Source organism: Macrobrachium nipponense, chromosome 36 (genome assembly GCF_015104395.2).
Source record: "Macrobrachium nipponense isolate FS-2020 chromosome 36, ASM1510439v2, whole genome shotgun sequence".
NCBI lineage: Eukaryota > Metazoa > Arthropoda > Malacostraca > Decapoda > Palaemonidae > Macrobrachium > Macrobrachium nipponense.
In genome coordinates, this window is record NC_087220.1 from 61,309,701 (window position 1) to 61,335,073 (window position 25,373).

The 25,373-nt window shown below is 39.4% G+C and overlaps 1 protein-coding gene across 4 annotated transcripts; it reads right to left on the minus strand.

Moving 5' to 3' along the window:
* Positions 1–446: 446 nt before the first annotated feature.
* Positions 447–23,006, minus strand: LOC135203751 (apoptosis-inducing factor 3-like). Of its 4 annotated transcripts, none has more exons than XR_010312014.1 (12): positions 22,035–22,282; positions 12,270–12,375; positions 11,977–12,149; positions 11,600–11,773; positions 11,041–11,207; positions 10,149–10,273; positions 9,380–9,510; positions 8,713–8,912; positions 7,959–8,090; positions 4,990–5,206; positions 1,244–4,778; positions 447–1,105 (listed from the first exon to the last, which is right to left on the minus strand). XR_010312014.1 is itself a non-coding variant. In XM_064233692.1 (12 exons), exons 3-12 carry the CDS (start codon positions 12,362–12,364, stop codon positions 4,570–4,572), a joined length of 1,623 nt encoding a protein of 540 aa, XP_064089762.1. In that variant the 5' UTR covers positions 12,365–12,375; positions 22,291–22,396; positions 22,675–23,006; the 3' UTR covers positions 447–4,569. The 4 variants fall into 4 exon arrangements, 3 of the variants coding, with proteins under 3 accessions (XP_064089762.1, XP_064089763.1, XP_064089761.1); XM_064233692.1 differs by lacking the exon at positions 22,035–22,282 and adding exons at positions 22,291–22,396; positions 22,675–23,006 and having other exon boundaries at positions 447–4,778; XM_064233693.1 differs by lacking the exon at positions 22,035–22,282 and adding an exon at positions 22,675–23,006 and having other exon boundaries at positions 447–4,778.
* Positions 23,007–25,373: the final 2,367 nt, after the last annotated feature.

Sequence of the window (25,373 nt, forward strand, 5' to 3'; positions counted from 1 at the left end):
TACAATGCTGCTTGAAGTTTTTTTTTATTCCTCTTCTTTCTCAACTCACAGCTTTCTGTAACAAACTCTTTGCATTGGTTTGTCAGACAAAGCTGCTACAAAGTACTACATTAACAGGGCTTTCATGAAAAGCTATTTGTATAAATTTCAATATAGTTAATTGTCTGTCTGACAGACCTCTACTTATCAGCTATATAGTCATAATGGTTTTTTGGTATGGTACTTTTTTAGACATAATGTATTTCTGCAGATAATTCTCTTAAATTGAACAATAAGTTTGTGGTAGAAATTATACACAATTACAGTTAGCTGTGGAATCTCTTGAATGTGCAACTGTAAGCTATATTGTAGAGTTGACATGTTCAATTACTAATTGCTTGTATTGAATGTAGACTACAGTCATATTCTAAGACAAAAATTGTCAGAGGAGAAATAAATAAACTAAAAACATTCATCACTTTATTAAACAATGTTTCACAGAACAAAAGAAAATCTAGTCAGATGTAAAAAAAAAATTACTTTGAGAAAATGCATAGATCATATACCAGGTACTTTACTAAAAATGTTAGAACCACACTAAATATTATAATAACCTTTAAAGAAATTGTGGCACTGCAAAATGCACCAAAAACTTTAACAAAAAACAATACTGCACCATATTTGGACCATTGAAATCCTTCATTTTCATGTAATATAAACCAAATTCCTTGTATTCCAACCATAAGAAGTCTCAGCTTCAATAGAAAAATATTTTAATAAATAAATGACTGACAAAGCCACAGGTAACATAAACCAAATTCCTTGTATTCCAACCTTATAAAGCCTCAGCTTCAGTAGAAAAATATTCTAATAAAAGACTGACAAAGCCACAGGTACACAAACTGAACGCTGTACTGTAATGGACCGCAGAAACATTCCTACCGGACATAAAGTGAGGAACCTACATGTAACCATTCCAACCTTCTGAAAATTGAGCCTCTAGACAGGTTCCGACTATTGTACTGACAGAGCAATAAATTAATAAGCAACTCTACTAGTATATAGCATTGTACTAAACTATCCTTTCCTCAAAGGAAGTAACAAACCAAAACATAAATATTCCAACCTTCCCAACCCCTAAAATTTGAGCACAATCAAACTAAATCATCCACGAACCCATAGGTTAAACGTAAGAGCTGTACTATATGGACTATGGACATATTCCTTCACATGTCAAAACACGCCAAAATACAAATATTCCAACTTTTATTAACCTGAGCCTTTAGATTAAAGCAGTCTGACATAAGTACCGACATAGCCAAAGACACAAACTGAATACTGGAATATTGTGGACCCCTAAAATATTCCTTCTTCACATAATAGTACTAAATCAAAATGTAAATATTCCACTCTCCCAAAACCTGAGCCTCTGGGTGAAGGTATTCCATATAAGGCAATAATATAGTCATAAAAACACAGTACTGGGACAAGGTAGTGCCTTTCGTAAAATATCCATGAAAAGCTCCACTTGCACAAACTATTGTGAACAATTATCATAATAGTAGAGCAGTTTAACAAGACCTATAGGTAACATTTCTAAGGTCATGTTAAGCTTGTCAAAAGGATTTGGTTCCTTAAATTGTATGAAAACTGGATCAAGAGTTTAAAAAAGCTGGTCATTTAAGTGGGAAGAAACCACATGAAACAAACCAAGACTGGTGTGATGAACCAAGATTGATTTTTAAAGCTGTAAAAAACATGAAATGGACCAAAAGATGTTTTTAATGCTGTGAAAATAAACTACTAAAATACTTTACTACGGCAGCAGATGTGACCAATACATCTACAACAAAACATACTTCATAAGAACATAACATTTTGTGGCAGAAAGAAATATTTCTAATTTGGATTTGGAAACAAACAAGTCTTAACAGAGAATTTCCTATGCTAAATAAATACAGCATCCATTAATTAGGTTAAGAATTTCCTATGCTAAATAAATACAGCATCCATGAATTAGGTTATAACAACTGTAACTAGAGCCCAAGGTTATCTCAAGATTAACTAGGCATTGGGGGAAAAAATTAGATACAAAAGCAGGGAAACCATCAAGACAAAAATGTGTACACTCCCACAAAAGGAAAGTTAGGAAAAGAATGTTTTGATTACCTCCATTTAAAAAAAATGGCACGGAATAAAAAGATATCAGAAATAGCAAGGCCCTCTCCAGTGTAACAAAATGGCTAAGAAAAACGCATAACTTATTTGGAACTATGTTAACTTGGCAAACGTATTTTTTATTTGCCTTTACGATATTTTCAATAAAAAGTGCACTTGACATAGTGGGTTTTAATCATCTTTTCATTTATAATTATACAAACTAAACATGAAAATGAAGCTCCATTAATTGCTGTTCATATCATACATGACATTGCTTTCAACAGCCTTCTGTTTAGGTTCAGAGTGCCGAACAGCTAGTCTCTGAACAACATCAGGATATCTATGGCCATAGTTTAGTTATTATAACATGTTCTCAAGAAATTGCAGTTCACCCACCTGAAAATTTGGGACACTTTTCTAAAAGACAAACCCAGACATATCAAATACTTTTTCCCAGGTAAAAAGTTCTTTAAAATACCTGAAGGAAATGAAATGCAAAAGCAAAAGTATGAACACTACATTCATGAGAGGTAGATTTTATCCTTATTTTAAAGGTCAAAAGTTCCAAGTTTCTCCTGCATTGCAAAAACTGTTTCTTGCTTTTTGATGCAAGATCATCTCTTTTCCTTCAAATGAGCAATTCCTTGAGTTGAGCAATTTAACAGACAATTCTGGCCAAAAATACAGTCCTGAATATTTCTTCTTGACAAAACAGTTTTGAATTAAAAATACAAGAGCCTAAGAGGACATACAAGAGCCTAAGGGGACACAAAAACTACAGTTAAATACCTGGGAGTTCCAAGACTATGTCAGCTTCTATTTTGAGACAGTCATTCATTGTAATCAACTAAGGCATTCCCTGGGTTACGACGGGTTCGGCTTACGCCGTTCTGAGGCAAAGGCGCTTTTCAATTATATTCATCAGAAATTATTTCTAGGGTTACGACGCATGTTCCAGGGTTACGGCACCTACAACGCTGGTCTAGCAGAAGAAATACGACACCAAATATGCAAAATAATCAATATTTGAAGGTTTTTTTGATGAAAAATGCAATAAGAATGCAATGTACATAGTTTTGAATGCACCCAAAGCATTAAAAGTAAGGTTTTCTTAGGATCTTTGACGACATTCCGGCTTATGATGATTTTTGGCTTACGACACATCTCAAAAACGGGACCCCCATCGTAACCCGGGGATTGCCTGTACTCTACTCGTATACATCCCTTATAAGGATAATTAGTACTACTGGAATGTAAGACTGATATGCAACGAGATATTCCCTGTAAAATATACACAATAAATTAATGAATAAACAAAAAGATGGGAACTTCTACTGTTCCTTTTATTTTGAGGAGAAAAGCATACTTGACCATATTATGTCATAAGTACGCATAAGATTAAGTACATAAGGAAATACAATATGATCATTAAAACACTATTATCTTGACGACCTCAGGAGTTAATATCATTGGCTGTCCACCCTGTAACGTACTACGAGCATCGCCAGTAAGTTCACTATACACATTTCAGTCATATGAATGGTCATCATGGAAAGGACCCTACATTAAAACTCAGAGGGTCTAGGTAACCTTAGGTACCAACAGAGATTCTAACAGAAAAACTTATTAACATTAACCACTTAAGAGATTCCAATGTAACAAAACGCATCAGAAAACCGGTTGTGCCTACCAAGAGGCTATTTTCACTAGATTGTGAAAAAATCACATAATGAAAATGAGTTTTGATAGTTACCTATCAAGCTGCTAAGTACAGCTATGCCACAGAACCTGAAATCTATCTTTCCCGAAAATCTTTTAGGAGAAACCTACAACAGAAGCATGAGATTATCACGAAAACATGAATGATGGAAAGTAAAATGCACATTAATTCAGAGGATCGTAGTCCATTGTAAAACTTCTGTACCACAAGACTCTCAACCAAGAAAAAGAAATTCCCTGGTCCTTTGTGAAGCTTATAATTAATATCACACACTCTTTGAAAAACTTATCATTACCACTCTTTTAAATCTACGATGCTTGTCGGCATAAAGATTCAAAATCAACATTGGAAAGTCTGATAAAATATATATAAATATACTGTGTTTGTCTTGCTTAATTAAGTACAGAAGAATATAATATTCTTGAATAAAATATAATTCAGATTCCATTTCCATTAAGTTGCTCCAAATCTGTTTGATACAAAATATAAGACAGATATGATTTATTTGAAATAATTTGACATACAGGTGCCCATGTGCTGTACAGTAATCCACTATGAAGACCTTAATTTTAAAAAATATGTGATATGTACCTACAAAAATACTTGGCGATTTTCCAAAATAATCTCACACGAGGCAACGAAAATGCACATGGCTTACGACAAAGGCACGAACATGGTCACATCAAACAAGCACAATAACACAGTGCCTCTTATAATTTCAAGGCAACTTCACCATCTTCTTCTACCTGACTTTTTGTTAGGAACTGTCCTTGGTTGAGCAGTTCGGCATACTTTGCTGCTGCGGGATCCTTCCCTAGGGTTGCCAAGGCCACGACACGGTCTCCCTCGACGTAATACGCCATGAAGGACAAGTTTTCAAGGTCACCGGTTATGATCACTTCATCGTACTTTCCGTGGCCTGTTGAGGATTTAGGAGAAAAATTCCAAAAATAAGTTGACTGGATAATGGGATGAATATAAAACCTATGCCAAAGGCCAACCACTGGGTCATTAATGCAAATGAAGTGAATACAAAAAAAATTCAGCCCTCACATTAAATCCTTCTGAGGAAACACCCCATGTGCATAAGTTCCAATACTTTTTTAGTATTGCTATTACTATTGTCTCACCTGTGTATCGCAAACTCTTTCCAAAGAACACCGTCCAGAAAAATGGCACAGATCGAAGGGGTACACCCTGACCCAGCATGTTCCGTGCAGCGTAAGCTCCATGGCCAAGAGCAACCTGCCAGTGACCAATCGAGACAAGGGCTCCATCGTGAAGAAGAAGAGGGAAACTGACAATATCACCACCACAGTATATATTTGGAACACTGGTCTCCAGGAACTGAAAATATAAAAAACACAGACAATAAAATGAAATCTTGTTTACATGACTCAAATCTGTATTGCATTTAAGTTTTCAAATATGGATCTACAGTAAATTCCGCATTCTTATGCACACTACTCAGTGACTCAACTATACTGTAAATCTGCCTAAATAACAATCTATATACCATATACATGTTGACTCTTCTATGCCTTTTCACAAACAGGGAAATCAGCACTGCTAAAAATAAATTACAGTATATAAAATAAAAGTAAATTTTTTAAATCTATACTTACGTGAATGATGAGCAAAGAAGCATATATAATAACTACTGAATGTTTAAAAGTAGAAAATTCAAAGCATGAGGAAAACACTGCTACAAAAATACTAAAAGTTTTATTGAAAAAACAGATAAATCTACTACATTAATCCCGAACTACATCTACTCCAGTGCATCTGTGTAAACATAAATATGTCACATTATATGTGACCCTGAAATCCCCAAGTTTAAGCTTTAGTTTACATGCAAGTCAAATTTCATAAGCGTCCTATAAACCAAAGGCAAGAGAGACATACAAAAAATATGTATAAATATTAACAGATTACCCAAACTGTCTGTGCATGGTGCAAAAAAAATCATACTCAACGCCACTAAGCAAATACTGTATAGTAAGCTGACAGATTATTTTACTGGCACATTTTAGATATATCAAAAGGACACAGTTACCATAATGTATCAAAAATTCTTCCAAAACCTGAGGTTCCTTCATGCAAAATGTCTGCGAGAAACCCAGACTGTGCCTTCCTACTCAATTCCATTTTTACCATTGTAACTTTCTGGATGTCTGGCAAGATATCTGCGGTAGATAAAATATCACAGCTTTTATTTTCATTTATCTTTATCATGAGCTAATGATCTTAGCAAAATGACTACAGAACAGCATCCTAAGGAAGATATGCAAACCAAGTCTCAGTATTTGACCAACCACTTGGTCCAATTTCGAGCTGCCACAATAAAAATAGTAGAGGAAACTGACACACAGAATTTAAATGCTTAAGAAAAATAGAAAGAATCTTATAATTAAAATATTACTGAGAAGTTTTCATGATCATTCTTTATGGGTTGAAATGGAATATAGACTTTAGGCCAAAGACCAAGCATTGGAACCTATGAGGTCAACAAATGCTGGAACCTATGAGGTCATTCAACTGAAAGGGAAATTGAGAGTAGACAGGTTTGAAAGGTGTAACAGGAAGAAAACCTCACAGTTGCACTATGAAACAACTGACAAAAGAGGGTGGAAAGTAAGAGAATATGAACAGAGGTACAGTAAAAGGAACGGAAGGGGTTGTAGCTAGGAGCCGAAGGGAGGCTGCCAAGAACTTCAAGTAATGCCCACAGTGCACTGCATGAGGTGCACTGATGGCACTACTTAGCTTGAAATGTAATAATCTCTAACACATCTTTGATCCAACTGCTCTGCCAAAATCTAATTACCTCATAAACTGACAAAAAGATTTCAATGACAGCAAAGAAAAACAAAAGCTGAAATTCTGAACAAACAAGCAAACAACCACCAACTGATAGGAGAAATAGTGACAATACACCACAGAATAGTACAGCATGAAAGTAACATAAATGAAAAATAGTATTCTCCTCTCCTGCATAAACTGCTACTGGCTGTCAGCTTGTTACACATAAAAATCCATGATGTTTTAATAATTATGTCTTACTAAACTCATAAGAAATCTACAGTAAAGGATATGGGATGACTGATAAAAGTAAAAATATCATGCAGAGAAAATAAAACAGAGACTGGATGCTTACTAGGGAGGAAGTCTAGAACATCTAAACTGCAAAATGAACTTAAAATAAACAACTGCCCTTTTAGTCAAATGAAACAAACTGTGTCAATGTATCAATTGATAGTTCACTGACAAAGTAGTCAAAAACTATTACACTAGTGTTAGATTTAGATATCACACAAAACACAATCTTGGATGAATAACTAAATCGAAATCCTAATCATTGGCTTTTGAACATCCTTGTTCGTGCCTTTTAGAAAAATCAATAATTTTTCAATACTTAACTTGTAATAGTAGAATGGAAACTGAGTTCATGCCTCCACTAAAAATCTAATATTAATTTGTTCATACAACTGATGTATTAAAAAACTGAAAGCCTTTAGGTTCCCCTAGTATGTGAACCATTTTCTATGGACTATTGTGCCACTTATTATTCTCTCAATAATAATTTACTATGGATTTACTATATGTATATTTCTCAACAGTTTCACAGCAGTCTGTCAACTAGATATTTTTACCCATTATCTTAAGACTGTTTCAGCATTAATACTACTTGGAAATTTTAACTGAAAGTACAGTAACAAATCTATAATGCATCGATAAATTACTTTTAGCTTCTTACATTTGTTTTTTTTCTCAAATCCTTTCCTCTAAACAGCAAAATATGTCAACAAAAGATTAACTTTACTTGTGAGATATTTTATTTAGAGCACTAAACACAAGTCAGGAAAATCAACGCTACAATGTAAACAGTGTAATAATACTTTTAACTTTTAAAATATCACTCGCTGTGATAGAAGCAGGTTCCTGTAATAAAACCTTCATAACTGATTTACAACTAACATTTTGTATATCATAAAATGCTAGATATCTACACTATATTAAACAGCTATAATACTGTATGTACTAAAGTTAAAACTTTGCTATTCCATAAAGTAAAAAAATTTAAGTCAAGCCACAATACCTCATTTACTTCAACGTAGCCACGTTCGTTTCGTGTGATGCCTGAGCCAGAGAGGAAATCGGTATCAGGGACCACCCCAACACCAGTGACAACCATATCAGCTTCAATTGTCTCTTCATTATCAAGAGAAACCTGTGGAATTGTAGTTGTAAAAGTATACTGCGTAAAAATTCCTATTACTGTGTTCGTAAAAGTCTTCAGGCTCTATCAAATAACTCAACGCTCAAAACAAGTAATAACTTATGGTTGTGATACCAAAAAATTATGTAAAATTACTCTAATTTTATACTGTAGTTGACCAAAGCACACAAGAGACCATCAGTACAAGATTTTTTATATCACAATATAAAACATTTCTGTGGCTCATAAAATAATAGTGCTCTGGCATGCAAAGGTCACTCCTTATGAACCTTACATGACTGCATACCTATACAACTGAAATTAAATATCTACCAACATACAAAATTAACACTGATTTCCAAATAAAAAAGTAATATCTAACATCATATAAAGTTAACACTGATTTCCAAATACAAAAGTATTTCACTGACTTCTGATGATATAATCAAGAGGCTTTCCATTCAAGACATACTTCCATGTCTCCTTCTTTCTATTATAAAAAAAACTGAACTAATTAAAAGGTTGGTGGCTATCAAAATTACTTATTCTAATGATTTCTAAAGCAGAATCCAGTCAAAAATTATATTATATATCATCTGAAACCAAACTAAGAAATTAGCAGAATACTACATACCCCAGTGATCTTCCCTCCATCACCAACTATCTCTGTTACACCGGCAGTAATGAACTTCACTCCTTGCTCTTCAAACAACTGTTGGATGCGACCTCCCACCTCCACGCCAAGGCTGTTTTCATAAGGCACTGATGTACTGCCAATAACAGTGACCGACTCTGCATGATCGTTGCTTGCCAGGTACGAGGCTACTTCCATGCCTATAAAAATTATCGATCTCTATAGAATGACTGGGATTACTGTACACCCCATTTAATATACTAATACAATATTACTTTATAAGGACATATACGTACTGTATCAGCAAATTCAAACTTATCAAAGAAAAATTCATAAAATCTTAGCCATTAAGTTGTTATAAGGGATGTGCAATTTTCACTGTGCAATATCAAATGGCTAATAAGTATTCAACAGAGGGTTCTACTCCACACCCATTTTATCTCATCAGAAAGAAGTTTCTCTTTCTTGACATCATTAATGAAGACTGGTCTTTTCTGCAACAGACTGTAGGTCTGCAAATCCTCAAAACAGACCCTGTTACAAGCAATCTAACCAGATAACTAATCGTACTGAAAAGCAAAGAAGGAAACAATACATTGCAATCATTCCCCTCCAAATATCACTTTCCTAAACAATCTCATTACCTACAAAACAAAAGCTTAATTACCTATAAAAGATGACCCAACTACAACAACCTTCTTCCCAGCAGCATCTGCGGCAACTGCATTGGCATCATCTGGCGAACGGACAACAAATACACCCGACAAGTAGCCTCCAGGAACGCCTAACCTTCTTGGTCTGTAAGAATGGAATTACAAATAGAATCTAAAACACATGATGACGCGGGTAATGCACATATGACTCTAAATTGTTGAACACACTGTATTCAACTAAAATTTGTAAAAGAAGAATAAGTTTACCAAATCTGTCATCCTGATTTAAGCACCTAAATTACATCAACATCCAGTTCCCCTTCTTATTCAAGTTTACTTTTATTGAAGGATGCCAGATGATAAACAACTTGATATGAAAAGAATAACACTAATACTGAATTACTTACACACATAAAATTTTCATATGGATAACAGCAATTTCTAATTATGAATTATCTCCCATAACTATGATGAATAGTTACTACTACTCAAAATAATGTGATTTACACATTCTCCATGATTTCTATAGCAAAGTCAGTGTAATTTGAAACATTGAAAATATGGAAGGAACTAATGTACCAAAATAATAAAGATGTTAACAGTAGAAACACTTGGAAGCAATAAAAATTTTGGCTTTCAAATCTTCCAAATCAAAATATCTGAAATTTCAATTTTAACAGTAATGTTGTGGAATGTCTATAACAATAACTTGAGTACAAAAAATTTCAACAAAAGTACTTTTCTAGATACAAAAGAGTATACCTAAAACACGACAGAGCTTACTTTCCACCTGTGGCAATAAATAACTTGTCAAAGGTCAATTCTTCGTTATTACTCAGCTGAACCTTTGAAGATACTGTATCAACACTCACAGCCGCTGTCCCCAATCTTAGTTCAATATCAGCACTCTGTGAAAGTAAAAGTATCTTTAATGTAACGATTTTGGGTAAAATATATACAGAGATAAAAGGCCCATAAAACACTATTTGAATGTTGCAACCATATATTTCGAGTGCTCGAAATATATGGTTGCAACGTTCAAATAGTGTTTTATGGGCCTTTCATCTTCACACTTAAAAATACTGTCTATAAGTTTCACATGCCAGGTAACTGAGCACTACTAAAGCAATTCACAGCATACTACAACAACCAAGAGCCAACTTTTTGTAAACTGAAATATGCAAAATTAAATAATCAAAGCACTTGAAAGACTCAGTAACAAGAAAAACAAAATCTCAGCTTATTCCTGATATAAAGACTTGTTCTCATCCCATTTGCTTATGAGGAACAAGAACAGTAACCAGACAAAGTAAGCAAATATTTTTCTTACTTATTCCTGAAAAATCTGAATCCCACTTCACTGACAACTGACAAAATAACCCTGGGTACACTATACTTGTACAGTAAACACTTCAGGGATACAAATAGGCAATCGATATGTGCTCACTCTTCAGGGAATGCAAATATCCTTTATTAACAGTCAATTGCTTGCAAAAATATCAGGAACCATCATTGGTACTAGTATAGCAGAAACTTACCTAACACACATGCACTACATATTATCATCTAGAAGTTAAAAATATCAAACAAATATCTTTACAAATTCAAATCAATCAACCCGTAGCTCTTTGGTAACATTCATTAGTGTAATAATTGCACTGAACTAGTACAGTACCTCATAAAACTGTTGCGTACGTAATGAAATCTTATCAGCTGTTAGGTCCATGGCCTTAGAAAGCTTGGGTCGATTATACGGCAACAAGTTTTCTTGGCTCACCAAGACCAAGCGACCAGTAAATCCTTCCTGCCTAAGCTTTTCTATACAAGTTGCCCCAGCAGCTCCTGAAGAAGTTAATTTACAAACAAACTGGTTATATATTACTTTTATTAAGAAAATAATTGGAAGACATAAATACTATCACTAATGAGTCCATGAAGTGAATATTTGGTACAGTACTCTTATACATCATAATTCGTGCTACATTAACACGGTATAACATGAATTTTTACACTTTTATTACCACAAAAGGACACTCAAAAATTAGCCAAAAACAAAGGTCAGACTAAGCACAGACCCATGAGATGCACATACTAAATGGATTTAAACCCTTACAACAAAATTCAAATGCTTGTTAGTACATTAAGATAATAAATCTTTTGACAAAACCAAAATTGCCTCTGGGTCTCTGCATTAAAAATATCTGAAATACATTAAACAAAATGTCCCAACTCACCTCCACCTATAATCACAAATGTAGTTTCATTTTCAGGATCCCGATTAGCCATAGGTTTAACACGTTTATCGGCAGCCAAAAGAGCTCTACTGGCTCGTACCTTGACGTTGCCATCTTCTACATTAACTTCATACTTTGGTAGGCTATCTAAACCAGGGTAATCCTCAATATCACCTGGAAATTAAATTCACTACTGTATAGTAATGACAATGAATCCTAATATCAAATACTATAAAATATTAATGATAAAGCATAGGTAAAAAAATTACTGGGCTAAAAGCCGTAATTTAAAATTCCTTAATATTAATTCTGTTAAAATAGCAAAATACTGTAGTACATATAAAGAAATCACTTTAAAAAAAAAAATTTTAAATCACCTGTCACAGCATCAAAGCAAGCTCCGTGCCATGGACAACGGATGCGACCCTCACAAAGGGCTCCTGTTTCTAAAGGTGCTCCAGAATGAGTGCACTTTGTACCAATTGCAGATAAAAATCCTTTCTGATTAACCAACAAAACTTTGCCCCCTTCAATGTCAAAGGACTTCATCCTGAAAGATAAAAAAACAAAAAAGTAAGAAAACGAATATCTAATTTTCTATATATCTTTAATTTGTAGTTCATATATAAAACTAACAGCAACCAAAATTTAGTGTTTAAACCACACTCACCCTTCCTCTGGTAAATCATCCTGGCGACAGACTACTGCTTCTATCACATCATTTGAATTACCGGAAGCACTCGTCCTTCCACTGGCAGAACTCATTCTTCTTCTGTCTGTTAAAGAATTAAACCAACATTTAAAAAGATACTGAAATCAAAAGACTAAAAAGTCAACATAACACAGACCACCTAACTCTTATTACACAATGTACAATACAAAAACTGGGCCACATAAATGAACAACGGAAGTACATACAGTCAACCACCACAACTCACAACCTAGAAATTTGCGGACTCACTGATTCATGGATTTTTCTATGGAACATATGTACGCATTTTTTGCAGAAAATCTGCATATTCCCAGCAATTTTCACTCAGAAATATCCACTAATTAGTACCAATAACGTGTACTGTATTTTCATATCATTTGCATGACTAAATACACTTTTTGTGTTAAAACTATTGAAACAACTCTGGTATAAGTATTTTTTTAGGGGTTTTCTTGTGTTTGAACTATTAAAATAGGCAGTTCTAAGCATTTTTGAGGGGTTTTAAGCATTCGTGGACTTCAGCTATTTGCAGGGGGTTTGTGGTACACATCACCCGCAAACAATGGGGGTTGACTGTATAATGAATTATTTCTGATCATTCTTATTTTGTCTGTGTAAAGCCCTGTACTGAATACACTTGTAACTGTTTGAAAAGACATGCAAAAAATATAACATAATGGTACAAGACATGTAAGAAAACTAAAGTAAAAATTTTGAAAAAAATATGTCATATTATTCAAGAAATGCTTGGATGGGACACTAAAAGGAGAGGGTGACACAAAAATGCATCACAGACACAAAGACCTAAATAGCCCTTTAAAACAGTAATTCAATATTCTACGCACAATAACAAACATATGCAGTTATGTACATAACATCATGCAGACAAAAACATTCATGGTTTAAGCTTGACTACTTTTAATAATGGCTAAGGTATGTCAACAATACAAAATTCAGTATGGTATATTTAAAATTGCATGTTTGGCTACAGGCTGAATAATACCTTTCTGCTGCTAAAAACACTCAATCCTTGGTACGAAACTTAAAGGATGGTTTACACAAACACTGCTAGACAATAAAATGGTCTAGGCTACAGCATCAATCCAAAAGACAGCTAATTAACACAAGACAGGCTATCAAAAACAAAACTGTCTGCAAGTAATATACATTAGTCAGGATCTGGTAATCTACAAAACTGCCTAATCCAGCCCATGTAGCCTAAACAAATGACCGTACCAAATATTTTCAATTAATAGTTTCGTATGCTTAGTGAGGTTATGTAGCCTAGCATAAGTAAAGGAGGTAGCCATACTCATCATGAACATGTTAGCCTGCCACAGATAGGATAGAATATGACATACTAAATGAGGTTTTACTTGAATGTATTCCAGGGGGTCAATATGCAATATGCTTTCACCAATCCAGGCCATGATAGTAACAAAACAAAGGGTTTGCCTAGAATTAGAGCAAGAATCTGCCTTGTCTCTGGTAAAATGATATTGTTAAACTACAATAAAGTTTTGTACATACTTACCTGGGCAGATATATACTTAGCTATAGTCTCCGACGTTCCGACAGAATTTCAAATCTCGCGGCACACGCGACAGGTAGGTCAGGTGGTTCTACCTTGCCCCGCCGCTGGGTGGCGGGCGTATGAACCAATCTATCTCTCCAGCCAGATTTTTTCTCTTTCACCTGTCTCCTGAGGGGAGGCTGGGTGGGCCATTAGACGTATATATCTGCCAGGTAAGTATGTACAAAACTTTATTGTAGTTTAACAATATCATTTTTGTACATGAACTTCCCTGCCAGATATACTTAGCTGATTGGCACCCTTGGTGGAGGGTAAGAGACAGCTAAAGTAATAAGGAGAGATAAGAAACAACTGATGTTGTAGGATATAAATAACCTTGGTTCTTACCTGTTCAGGCAGAAGACTTCATTGATATTATCTCTGAGTCTGCGTTGCCTGGAGAGCTACAGCTAGGACGTGACCTGATGCTGAAAGACTCTCGGATCTACCACTGGGATATGTGATCCCTTTGTGTGGTAGAATCCAAGTCGGATCCTGTTAAAGGGAGTTCGTCCCTATCTTAACAGGTCCTAACCACTACTACTGCAAGGAGCCACACTCATCAGACCACCTAACCAAACTACTAAAGATTAGTATTACGACCTAAAGAGATGCCGTTCAATGCATCCTCCTTTAAGGCAACCAACAACCAACAAATACAGGGGAAAAATTTATACTACTAAACAGGATGAGTTCCAGCTCCCTGCCCCAGCACTGAATCCGCAGATACGTACGGGCCCAAGGCGAAGCATTTTTCGTAAGTGATTCTCACATCACGTAAGTAGTGGTTCGCGAACACTGACTGACATCTCCAGAATGTTGTCTCCATCAGATTTCGCACAGACATATTCTTGTGAAAGCAAGAGAAGTTGCTATGGCTCTTACTTCGTGTGCTTTCACTTTAAGAAGCCTAAGATGTTCTTCTCTGCAGGATCCGTGTGCTTCTTTGATGAGGCTTCTCAAGAAGAAGGACAATGCGTTCTTCGACAATGGACGACGAGTAGGGTCTTTTACTGAACACCACAGGACCTCTCGGTTGGCTTTCAGTTGCTCTTTTCTTCTAAGGTAGTATTTCACCATTCTCACTGGGCAAAGAGTTCTCTCGGGTTCTTCTCCTACCAAAGAAGATAACCCACGAATCTCGAAGTTCTTGGGCCATGGACTTGATGGGTTCTCATTCTTTGCAAGAAAACCAGGAAGGAAGAGCAAATGAGAGAGTCCTCCTTAAAACCCACATTACCATCAATCGCCTGAAGCTCACTCACTCTTCTGGCAAGCTAGAGCCATCAAAAACAGAGTCTTCCTGGTAAGGTCTCTGAATGAGGCTGAATTAGGGGGTTCAAACCTAGAGGACCCAAGGAATTGAAGGACTACATCCAAATTCCAGCTAGGTGTCTTAGGATACTGCATTTTTTCGTTGTATTAAACGACCTAATAAGGTCCTGTAGGTCCTTATCTTCCGATAAGTTGAGGCCCCTGTGCCTGAAGACATTCGCCAACATACTACTACGATAGCCTTTAATCGTCGAAACGACTAAGCCACATTCTTGTCTTAAGAATAAAAAGAAGTCTGCAATTTGATTCACAGAGGTACTGGAAGAGGAAACGTTATTCCTCTTGCACCATCTTCTGAAGACATCCCACTTCGATTGGTACACTCGTATGTGGAAGACCTCCTCGCTCTAGCGATTGCCTTAGCAGCTGCTGACGAAAAGCCTTTCGCTCTGACCAGTTTCTGGACAGTCTGAAGCCAGTCAGACTGAGAGCGGGGAGGTTTTTGTGGTACCTGTCGAAGTGGGGCTGTCTGAGTAGATCGCTCCTTAGAGGAAGCGATCTTGGAAAAATCCACTAGCCATTCCAGCACCTCTGTGAAAACCAATCTTGTGCTGGCCAAAAGGGAGCTATCAAAGTCATCCTCGCGGAATCTGACTCTGCGAACTTTTTAAAGTCAACCCCAGAATCTTAAGAAGGGGGGAAACGCGTATACATCGAGTCCTTTCCAATCGAGTAGGAGAGCGTCTATCCCTATTGCTCCTGGATCCGAGATGGGAGAGCAATACAAGATCCCAGTCTTTTGTTCTTTGCAGTTGCAAACAGGTCTAAGAGAGGCCTGCCCCACAACTTCCAAAGGCTCTGGCAAACATCTTGGTGCAGAGTCCACTCTGTGGGAAGGACCTGATCTTTCCTGCTGAGGAGATCTGCCCTTACATTCCTTTCTCCCTGTACGAATCTGGTGAGAAGTTTTATCCCCCTTTCTTCTGTCCACAGAAGAAGATCTCTTGCTGTTTCGTACAGAGAGAAGGAATGCGTCCCCCCCTGTTTCCTGATGTATGCCAGAGCCGTGGTGTTTGTCCGAGTTTATTTGCACAACTGCTCCTGTCACATCTGACTCGAACTCCTTCAGAGCAAGCCACACGGCTATTAGTTTCTTTCCTGTTGATGTGCCAGGAAGACTGGTCCCCCATCCAGGTTCCTGACACCTCCTTGGTTCCCAGAGTCGCCCCCCAACCTGTTCCGACGCATCGGAGAACAACACCAGGCTGGGTTTCTGGGACTGAAGAGGCAGTCCCTGCGAGAACTTGTCGGATCCGCCCACCATGCTAACTCCTTCTTGGATTTGAAGAGTAATTGACAGGGAGAACTTCAAATCCTGAGAAGGACGACTCCAATTCCGATGAAGAAAGAATTGGAGCGGTCTCAGGTGCAACCTTCCTAGGGAAACAAATTGCTCCAGTGAGGAGAGCGTCCCCAGCAGACTCATCCACTCCCTCACTGTGCATACTTCTTTCCCTAAGAAGGTTGTTACTTTTTCGAGTCCCCGGGCTATCCTCTCCTGTGACGGAAAAGCCCGAAAACTCAGAGAGTTCATCTGGATCCCCAGATAAACGCACTCTTGAGCGGGAATCAGACTTGACTTCTGCAGATTGACCAGAAGTCCTAAGGAATAAGTCAAATCCAGGGTTTTCTTCAAGTCCTTCAGACAACGATCTCTGGAATTGGCCCTTATAAGCCAATCGTCGAGACAGAGCGAAATCCTCACCCCTTCCAGGTGAAGCCATTGTGCCACATTCCTCCATGATGGCCGTAAAGACTTGGGGGGAGCCGTGGAGAGGCCAAAACACAGGGCCCTGAATTGGAAGATTCTTCCCCCCATCATGAATCTTAGAAACTTCCTCGAGGAAGGATGGATTGGTACGTGGAAGTAAGCGTCCTGTAAGTCCAAGGGACCCACCATCCAGTCCCCTGGACGGAGTGCTGCTAACACCGAGGCAGTGGTCTCCATCGTGAACTTCTTCTTTTCGACGAAGAAGTTCAGGGCGCTTACATCCAACACCGGTCTCCATCCCCTGAGGATTTCGGAACTAGGAACAGGCGGTTGTAAAAAGCCTGCCGAAAGATGATCTGCCACTAGTTCGATCGCCTCCTTTTCCAGCATCTGATCTACCGCTAGTCGTAGGGCTTGATTCATGATGGGGTCCCTGTATCTGGCCGTCAACTCCCTCGGGGTATTCGTCAGGGAGGCCTCGAAGAGAACGGAATTAGATAGCCCTTCCTCAAAATTGACAGGGTCCAGGCATCTGCGTCTTTCTGGCCCAGACTTCTGCAAACTGTAAAAGCCTGGCGCCTACAGTTGTCTTGCAAGGACTTGAGTCTTACTTGGGAGTTTTGATTGACTTCGTAAAAGTCCTCCCTCTTCTGTTTGGTTTCCGACCTCTGAACGAATAAAAAGAGGATCTAGAGGTAGATGCCCCTCGGAAAGGGTTCCTGAGAGGTCGGCTTAGCTTTCTTTGTCTTAGTCTGGAAGGTAGGGCGCGGCTTCCTTGCAGACTGTGCTAGAAGGTCCTGCGTAGCTTTGGCAGAGAGAGCCTTCGAAATGTCTTGAACCAGGTGTTTAGGAAACAGCTGTGTAGAGAGAGGGGCAAAAAGCAAAGACGATCTCTGAGCCATGTGAGACCGACTTGTTAAAAATGAGCAAAATACTGATCTTTTCTTCAAGACCCCTGCTCCAAACAGTGAAGCTATTTCGCTGGCCCCATCTCTCACCGATTTATCCATACAGGATAAGACACAATTCAAATCCTCCGGAGAAAACGTGTCCGGTCCTTGAGTTTCTTGTCTAGGACTCCGAGGGACCAATCGAGAAAGTTGAAAACTTCCAAGACTCTAAAAATGCCTTTTAGAATGTGATCCATTTCATTCATTGCCCACGTAGTTCTGGCCGAATTCAAAGCTGATCTTCTAGTGGCGTCTACTAGTGCCGAAAAATCTGCGTCAGCTGAAGACGGAAGGCCCAGTACCCAAGGGTTCTCCTGTCTCATACCAAAATCCTGTCCTTCCTGAAAGCTTCGACGGAGGGAAGGCAAACATTGTTTTCCCCGCTTCCTCTTTATACGCATCCATGAACCGAAACTCTCTTGAGCGCTTTCTTCATAGAAAGAGTCGGCTTCATTCTCACACACGAAGATCCTTTCGTTGCTTTCGCTGTGGAGAACAACGAGTGTGGAGAAGGAGGAGCAGTAGGGCTCAAAGACTCTCCGAACTCCTGAAGGAGAAGTTCTGTGAGCTTCTTGTTACGAAGAAACTGTTGCCGATGTATTAGTTTCTTCCTCAGAGGCTTCCTGGTCTTCTTGAGGAGGAGAACGGGGATGAGGATCCTTATGAGAATCCTTAGATGATTTCCTAGCTGGGGTACAGTGCGATGAAGGAGACAAACGTCTTGAATGAGGAGAAGATTCCAAAGTAGAAAGGCGTACAGGAGAACGACGAGTTGTAAAAGAAGGACGCTTATCCGAAAATTCTTGTCTAAACTCGCATTCTCTAGAAAGACCACGTCTATCCCTAGGGAAACTACGAGAGGGAGAGCGCCTGCTAAGATCCTGTCGCCGATCGTGAGAGAGCGGCTACTAGGCGACGAGCGCCTATCTGTCACAGGGCGCTTAGTGGAATCCTGGCGCCTACCAAGCGGCGAAACGTTGCTAAAAATAGGGCGCCTTTCAGGAGCAGGGCGCTTTATAGGCTCTTGATGCCTACGAAGCGGAGAGCGGCTGCTACGCTCCGAGCGCTTAAACGAAACAGGGCGTTCTGCGAGATCTTGGTCCTTACCAAGGGAGAAAAACGTCTGTAAGGCTCCGATTGCGCCTAACAGAATCAGGGCGCTTGAGGCGTTCTTGACTTCTAGCAAGAGGAGACCGATCAGGAGTAGGGAGTCTCGAGAACGAAAAGAGCGCCTACTAGGAGAACGAAGCAAACGAGGATCAAGGTGTCTTTCTCCAGGAGAACAGCTACTAACGAATGGACGCTTACCAGGAGCAGGGCTCCTACTAGACTCTTGATGTCTTACAGGGGAGGAGCGAACTCCGTGCGATGAGCGCCTACCAGTCACGTTATCCGACGCCCGACTACAGTAGTCGGAAGGAGAAGTGCGCCTACTTTCAGAAGGGCATTCCCTAGGTTCTCTGAGAAGACGAGGAGAAGAAAGAAGAGACGGAGACGACGAACCAAGTCTTCTATGACCTGAGCGACTCTCTCTTCTTGCACGAACTCTAGAAGAAGGAGAAACAGAAGGGGCTGAGCGTCTACCCGAGGCAGGAATCCGATTTGAGGAAATATCTTCATAGTCCAAGGAGCGCCTATCCGTCGCAATGGCGTCTCGACACCTCCGAGCGGGAGTGGTGTTCCTCTCGTGAAATGTTACGATGAGTAGAAGAATCCTCAAAACCGAAGGAGAACGCCGATTACAAGGAGAGCGCTTCCTTCCGACGAAACGCGCCTCGATCTCTTGATCGGGAGAGACAAATCCTTCCTTCTACGCGATCTCGATGCCAAGGAGTCCGCCAAGGCTGTGATCTGAGCTTGTATGGCCGCTAGTACTCGAGAAGGAGAGTCCCCAGGATCTTCTTCCGAAGCAAGCTCAGCGCGAGGCGCGGGAGAAGGAGGGCGATCACCGGATCTCCTAGGCTTCTTTGCTTGCAAGGAAGCTACATCAGAAAAGTCTTCTGGGCTGGACGCTAACGTACTGAAGGGAGCCTCCGCAGCCCTCTTCAACGGGCTTGACGCCTCCTTAGAGCTCCACCCACTTCGCGAAGGAGAAGAGGATGACGAAAAAACACTGGCGAAGAATATTCTTCTTCTTACGATCCAAGGCAGCCTGGGAGCGAACTTCAGGATCTGCCGAGGGGACGCCTGACCGGTGGGGGCTCTCCCTAGCCCTCCTGCGGCTTTCGACTTTCCTCCTCCACTGGAACTGGAGTCTGGAAGAGGTCTAGGCCTGGAGGCACTAAGGAGCCGGTCAGACGCACCCTCCACATCACTGGGTACACTGCACTTATCATCCAGTTGCCACTCTTACCTTGCTCAGTACGAAGATTCTTGTCTTCCTTAGAACACAAGGAAGCTTTTGAGGCCGCCGCCTCCGAAGACGGAATCTACGGCTTCGGTGCGGGAGCAGGAGCTGAGACCTGGGAGGAAGGTTCTAAAACTACATTAATGTTAGTTTTCATTCTCACTCATTCTCGACCTGCTCGAGCTCCTTGAAGAAGCTTTACGTACCCTATCCCTTTCAAGTTTCCTAATATAAGAAGAAAGAGCCTTATATTCATCTTCGTTCAAAACCTCACACTCTTGACACGGGTTACTAAACGAACATTCATTCCCCCTACATTTAACACAGAAAGTGTGAGGGTCCACCGCAGCTTTCAGTAACCTCACCTTACATCCATCGGTCACACATACTCTAAACAAACCGGAGTTTTGGGAACAGAATCAAAATCAGACATTCTACAGGAAAATCCAGCGCAAAGTCACTAACGGTCCACAATCAGCGTATGCCAAGCCAACATAGAGCGAATACGTCACCAAAATGTTCAAATCAATCTCCAGGCAAGCGAGAAATGAAGAATATATCGGAAGAAACGACAACAGTTGTTATCGCTTCAGCGACAGAAAAAAATCTGGCTGGAGAGAGAGATTGGTTCATACGCCCGACACCCAGCGGCGGGTAAGTAAGGTAGACCACCTGACCTACCTGTCGCGTGTGCGCGAGATTTGAAATTCTGTCGGAACGTCGGAGACTATAGCTAAGTATATATCTGGCAGGGAAGTTCATGTACAAAAACGTTGCAACAGAATAGCCTAGTTACGCACACACTGTTCTGCTTTGCACAATGTCATCCTGGGGGGATCCAGAACAAAGTCTCTCACTCAGGTTTGGACATGGTGCATGAGGCTGAAGTTAAAGAGTATCCTATTCGAAATGTGTCTCTCATTTACTTTTAAGCTGCCATTGGCACATGGAAATAACATTGGTGAACTCTTCTGCACTTTGACCTGGTCACCTATTTCTACAAATTTAACTGTAGAAATAAGATTTCTAGTTTACTAATTTCTGATCTATGCAAAAGAAGATGGTAATTTTTTGGAAGCATCCAGCAAGCCATTTTTGCAAGAAAAACCATTTTGGGTTTTCCATGCAAATATGGCTAGGAAATGATAGGAAACTAAAAACACCAACCTAACATAACCTAGAGGTGTTTACTGGTTACAATTTTGCCATTTTAGCTATGGAGGGGGGCTTGGTGCTGGTATTGTCTTACCTTATCAGTTGTAATTTGATTAACTTTTTTTCGCTGCTATATGTATTGAAAAAAAAATTCATTTTAATGTGTTTTACCAAGGAAAAATATGGTAATTCTAGGCAATAACACGACGCGGACTGCAAGGAACGGTCTCGCAAATACGAAAACCACCAGAGATTGGGGCGTAAAGTGTATTTCAATGTGTTTGGTACTACGCCCCGGGGGTTAATTACAGTCGACCCCAGAAAAATAATGGTAAAGTCTTAATAAACAGCCCAAATACTATAGGAAACTAGGAAACTGTAATTTCCAAAGAAATACCCGACGCGGCGCTATTACATTGACCTACCAAAAATATCATAATGTGGGAGGTGGCTGAACTCTTCCAAAAAATAACCCCCAGAAGACAGCCTGGACCTGTCATTGCCAGGTGTGGGACCTATTGGGTAATCAGAGCAGGGCAAGTTAAGAAAAACAAAACGCATCACAGCAAAGGTCATTAACAGTGCAAACTCTTAACTCCTCAGGCTACAGACCACCCATTTCTTGGGGGGAGGGGGGGCCTTATGTGCCTACCTTCGATGACATCCCCATAATCGGAATCATTCCCTCCGCCGTTCCCGCAAGACGCCGTAGCTCCCATCCTTCGCGATGCCCTTGTCCGTGCCCAGTGACACCAGCGCCTCAGGGTATGATTCCCGTGATTAAGTCCTAAGCTCTCTATACCACAGCTTAGTATGTCGCCGCCGCGGTTAAAACTGCCAGCAATCCCGCGGCCACCCGACGCCCCCGCCCTCAGAACCTGTCTCAGGAGGAATGCCATGATAATTACCTTGGGGGCGTGACGGAGAAAGTCGATTTCTTTTTTGTTTACAAAATGCACGAACTCTTCTTCTTCTTCTTAACCAAGACGTTGCCCACCTTCCTCTTCCTTAATCCTGCAACGAAAAAATTCCCAATTAAAAGACTCAGTTTTTATAGAATAATTTAATATTTAACCCATTTAACGCAAAAATTACGCATTTCAGTTAAAAGTATGTCGCGATTAGTGATGATAAACCGTTGCGGGCTTCCATTGGCCAACTTCCGGTAAGCCCCTCCTACCGAGAGCAAATAATTGATCGACATCGATCAGACGTGATCGACCACGACTATGCGTGATGATTGGCGTAAGTTACATGTGTTACCGAGAACAACAGTCGATTTTACAGCTTACCTGTCTATACTCTTATGATTCAGGTAAATCAGCTGATTTGCCGAAGAAGAAGAAGAAGAGGAGCACACGCAAGAATGTCACTGTCAATATATGATGCGGCGTTCGAATCTGATGACGACACTTCGTACAGTCGTGCTTTCAAAGAATATTGTCGTAACTAAGAAGATTATTGACAATTATATTCTTAACATGGCTTAAACGTGAAAAAATATATATTTTTCTCTATACTGGTTACGACAGTATTTTATTTTTCAAACGTCTTACTGAAATAAGTCTGTCATTCAAGAGACCGGAGCCGAAACCACATAACTGTTGTCTGCTTCGGCCTAGTAAAATCATGAGCAGATGAGATCGGCCTTTCTCTCCGCAAAGTTGCAAGTCATAGACTTTTCCATTCGGTAGTCTACTCGTCTCTTATAAAATAATGGCATCGGATTCCCCGCGGAATTAATTTTTTTTCTTTTATTTTTGATATGGTCTTTGCTTTGAGTCTACTAAAAGATGTTTACTCTACCAAGTAATGAATTCCTCACTACGTCACAAGGAACATGACGAGAATTCATGGCAAGAGGAAATGTCTCTCTCTCTCTCTCTCTCTCTCTCTCTCTCTCTCTCTCTCTCTCTCTCTCTCTCTCTCTCTCTCTCTCTACAGGTGCTTTTTAAAATTATTCTTGTGTACTTGGGTTACAGCACTCTTTGTTGCACATGCAGTTACATCATTTTTTAAATAGTGCAACGTAGTCTTATTGGTATTCGAATTCAGGTTCCTATCCGTCATTCAGATACAAACAAATTCAGGAATGCTTCAGGTTATTGATGAAACATTTGGAATGTCGTGATTTTGTAAATTAACAGTCGTGAGATTGAATCACTTGGATGAGCACTGTAAGAATGGGGACTGGTGATGATTGGAGATTTGCATAACATAAAACACAAAGTGATGATAACCATTACAATAATTTAACCATAAAAGATATCACACGCCTTTACAAAGATGGTTGTGCGCTCATCAAATCAATTCTTTAGAATGGCAAAGAATGAGACTAGCGTGCATGCCATCCGTACAGCTCCGTTATGTCATTCAGTTTAATGACCCAGAAGAATGTAACCAGTTTAAGGCTGACCTTGTTGGCGCTTCGATAAGCAGAGATATTCGGAAAAAAAAACTTGCTTACTATTTTTTTTTTTTTTTTTTTTTTTTTTTTTTTTTTGGGTAAAATTTCGGATATGAGTATCGAATAGAACCGGTATGAACAAGCATTTATGGACACACGCACACACACACAATGATGAATTTACAGAATCGAACTCCATGTTAACCGGTGATGATTTAAAGAGGCTGAGCTAATAATGAATAGATGTAATTAGAGTTGCAATACTAGCGGAGTATAGGAGACCGGTCATAGATTATTTCATTTTTTTTTATCTGCTAGTCTGTAATTCTCATGGTTGATTGAGTCTCTTTCTATTTTTTTTCAGTTTTATTCGTATATTGACGTTACTGAAGGCTAACAGATTCTGTTTAGCCTATATCTGTACGCTCTAGGCCTAGTTGTATGTTTGTATTTAAAGTATCGATTTTTCATCTGTTGGTTTCCGATGCTTGAGACTAAAGTCACATACCTTATTGCTGAGAGAGAGAGAGAGAGAGAGAGAGAGAGAGAGAGAGAGAGAGAGAGAGAGAGAGAGAGAGAGAGAGAGAGAGAGAGAGAGAGAGAGCGCAAATATTTTTCAAAATCACCATGAACGCCTCCATGATATCGGTGTTCAATACCTTTACCTTGAAGAATTTTATAGCGAAGTGGCAAGTAATACATCGATCGTTATCCAGTGACTTAGAAAGAAAATGATGCAGTGGAGAACGAATTGCTAGAGTTAAAATCACGAGCATGTATAGCATGGACGCCACATCGACAGAAAGACATCGTAATTCACACTAAACACCTGCATTATCTGGTTCCACATGTGCTCTCGCCGTGTTTCCGTTCTGGTTTTCAAGTTGTCGTGTGTAAATGGGTTCTTGCACTGTCGTTAAACAACGTCAGTTATTTCATATATTTATATATATGAAATTATTCAAGATATAACTATTACTCCGTACTATCGGTATCAACATAGTACATGAAATGATACTGACAATTAGACCGATCATTGTTATTCAACCCCGCTTTCTGATGACAAAAGCTACAATAATCGGCAATTTATGATATTCTCGCGATCAGCAAGAGTCTCCACCCCCACCCTGCCCCCCTCCCCAAAATCCCCTCCCCCACCCCTCTGCTCCTTCTTTTGACACATCCAAGGTCTTATTCTCTCTAACAAGAGATGGAATCATCTTTTATTTAAGGCAAATAGAAGAGTGGGGGTAGGGGGAGGGGAGAGCAATGGCTCTGTGACACTTGGTGAATCATGTCTCATTATTTTCACTTCAAAGACGACCATTCTAGCCTGTCCGTTTTTAGAAAGAGGCGCCTTTACTCAGAAGTCTCTCTCTCTCTCTCTCTCTCTCTCTCTCTCTCTCTCTCTCTCTCTCTCTCTCTCTCTCTCTCTCTCTCTCTCTCTCTCTGAATTACCATTATGATCAATACTTTCAGGCCACCGATAATATACACGATTCATAACTGCTGTGTTATGAGACAGGTGTGTGGCTATCATATAGTCTCACTTCATGAATGCTCCCTCCACGGACCTTGATCATA

Bases quoted from the DNA above. Each gene is read 5' to 3' on its own strand.
- LOC135203751 (XM_064233691.1), bottom strand. From the start codon at position 22,281: ATGGCATTCCTCCTGAGACAGGTTCTGAGGGCGGGGGCGTCGGGTGGC. The intron at 11,774-11,976 runs GTGATTTAAAAT...TTTAATTTCCAG, and splicing joins TTGCTTTGATGCTGTGACAG to GTGATATTGAGGATTACCCT. The intron at 5,207-7,958 runs GTATTGTGGCTT...TTATATTTTCAG, and splicing joins GCTACGTTGAAGTAAATGAG to TTCCTGGAGACCAGTGTTCC.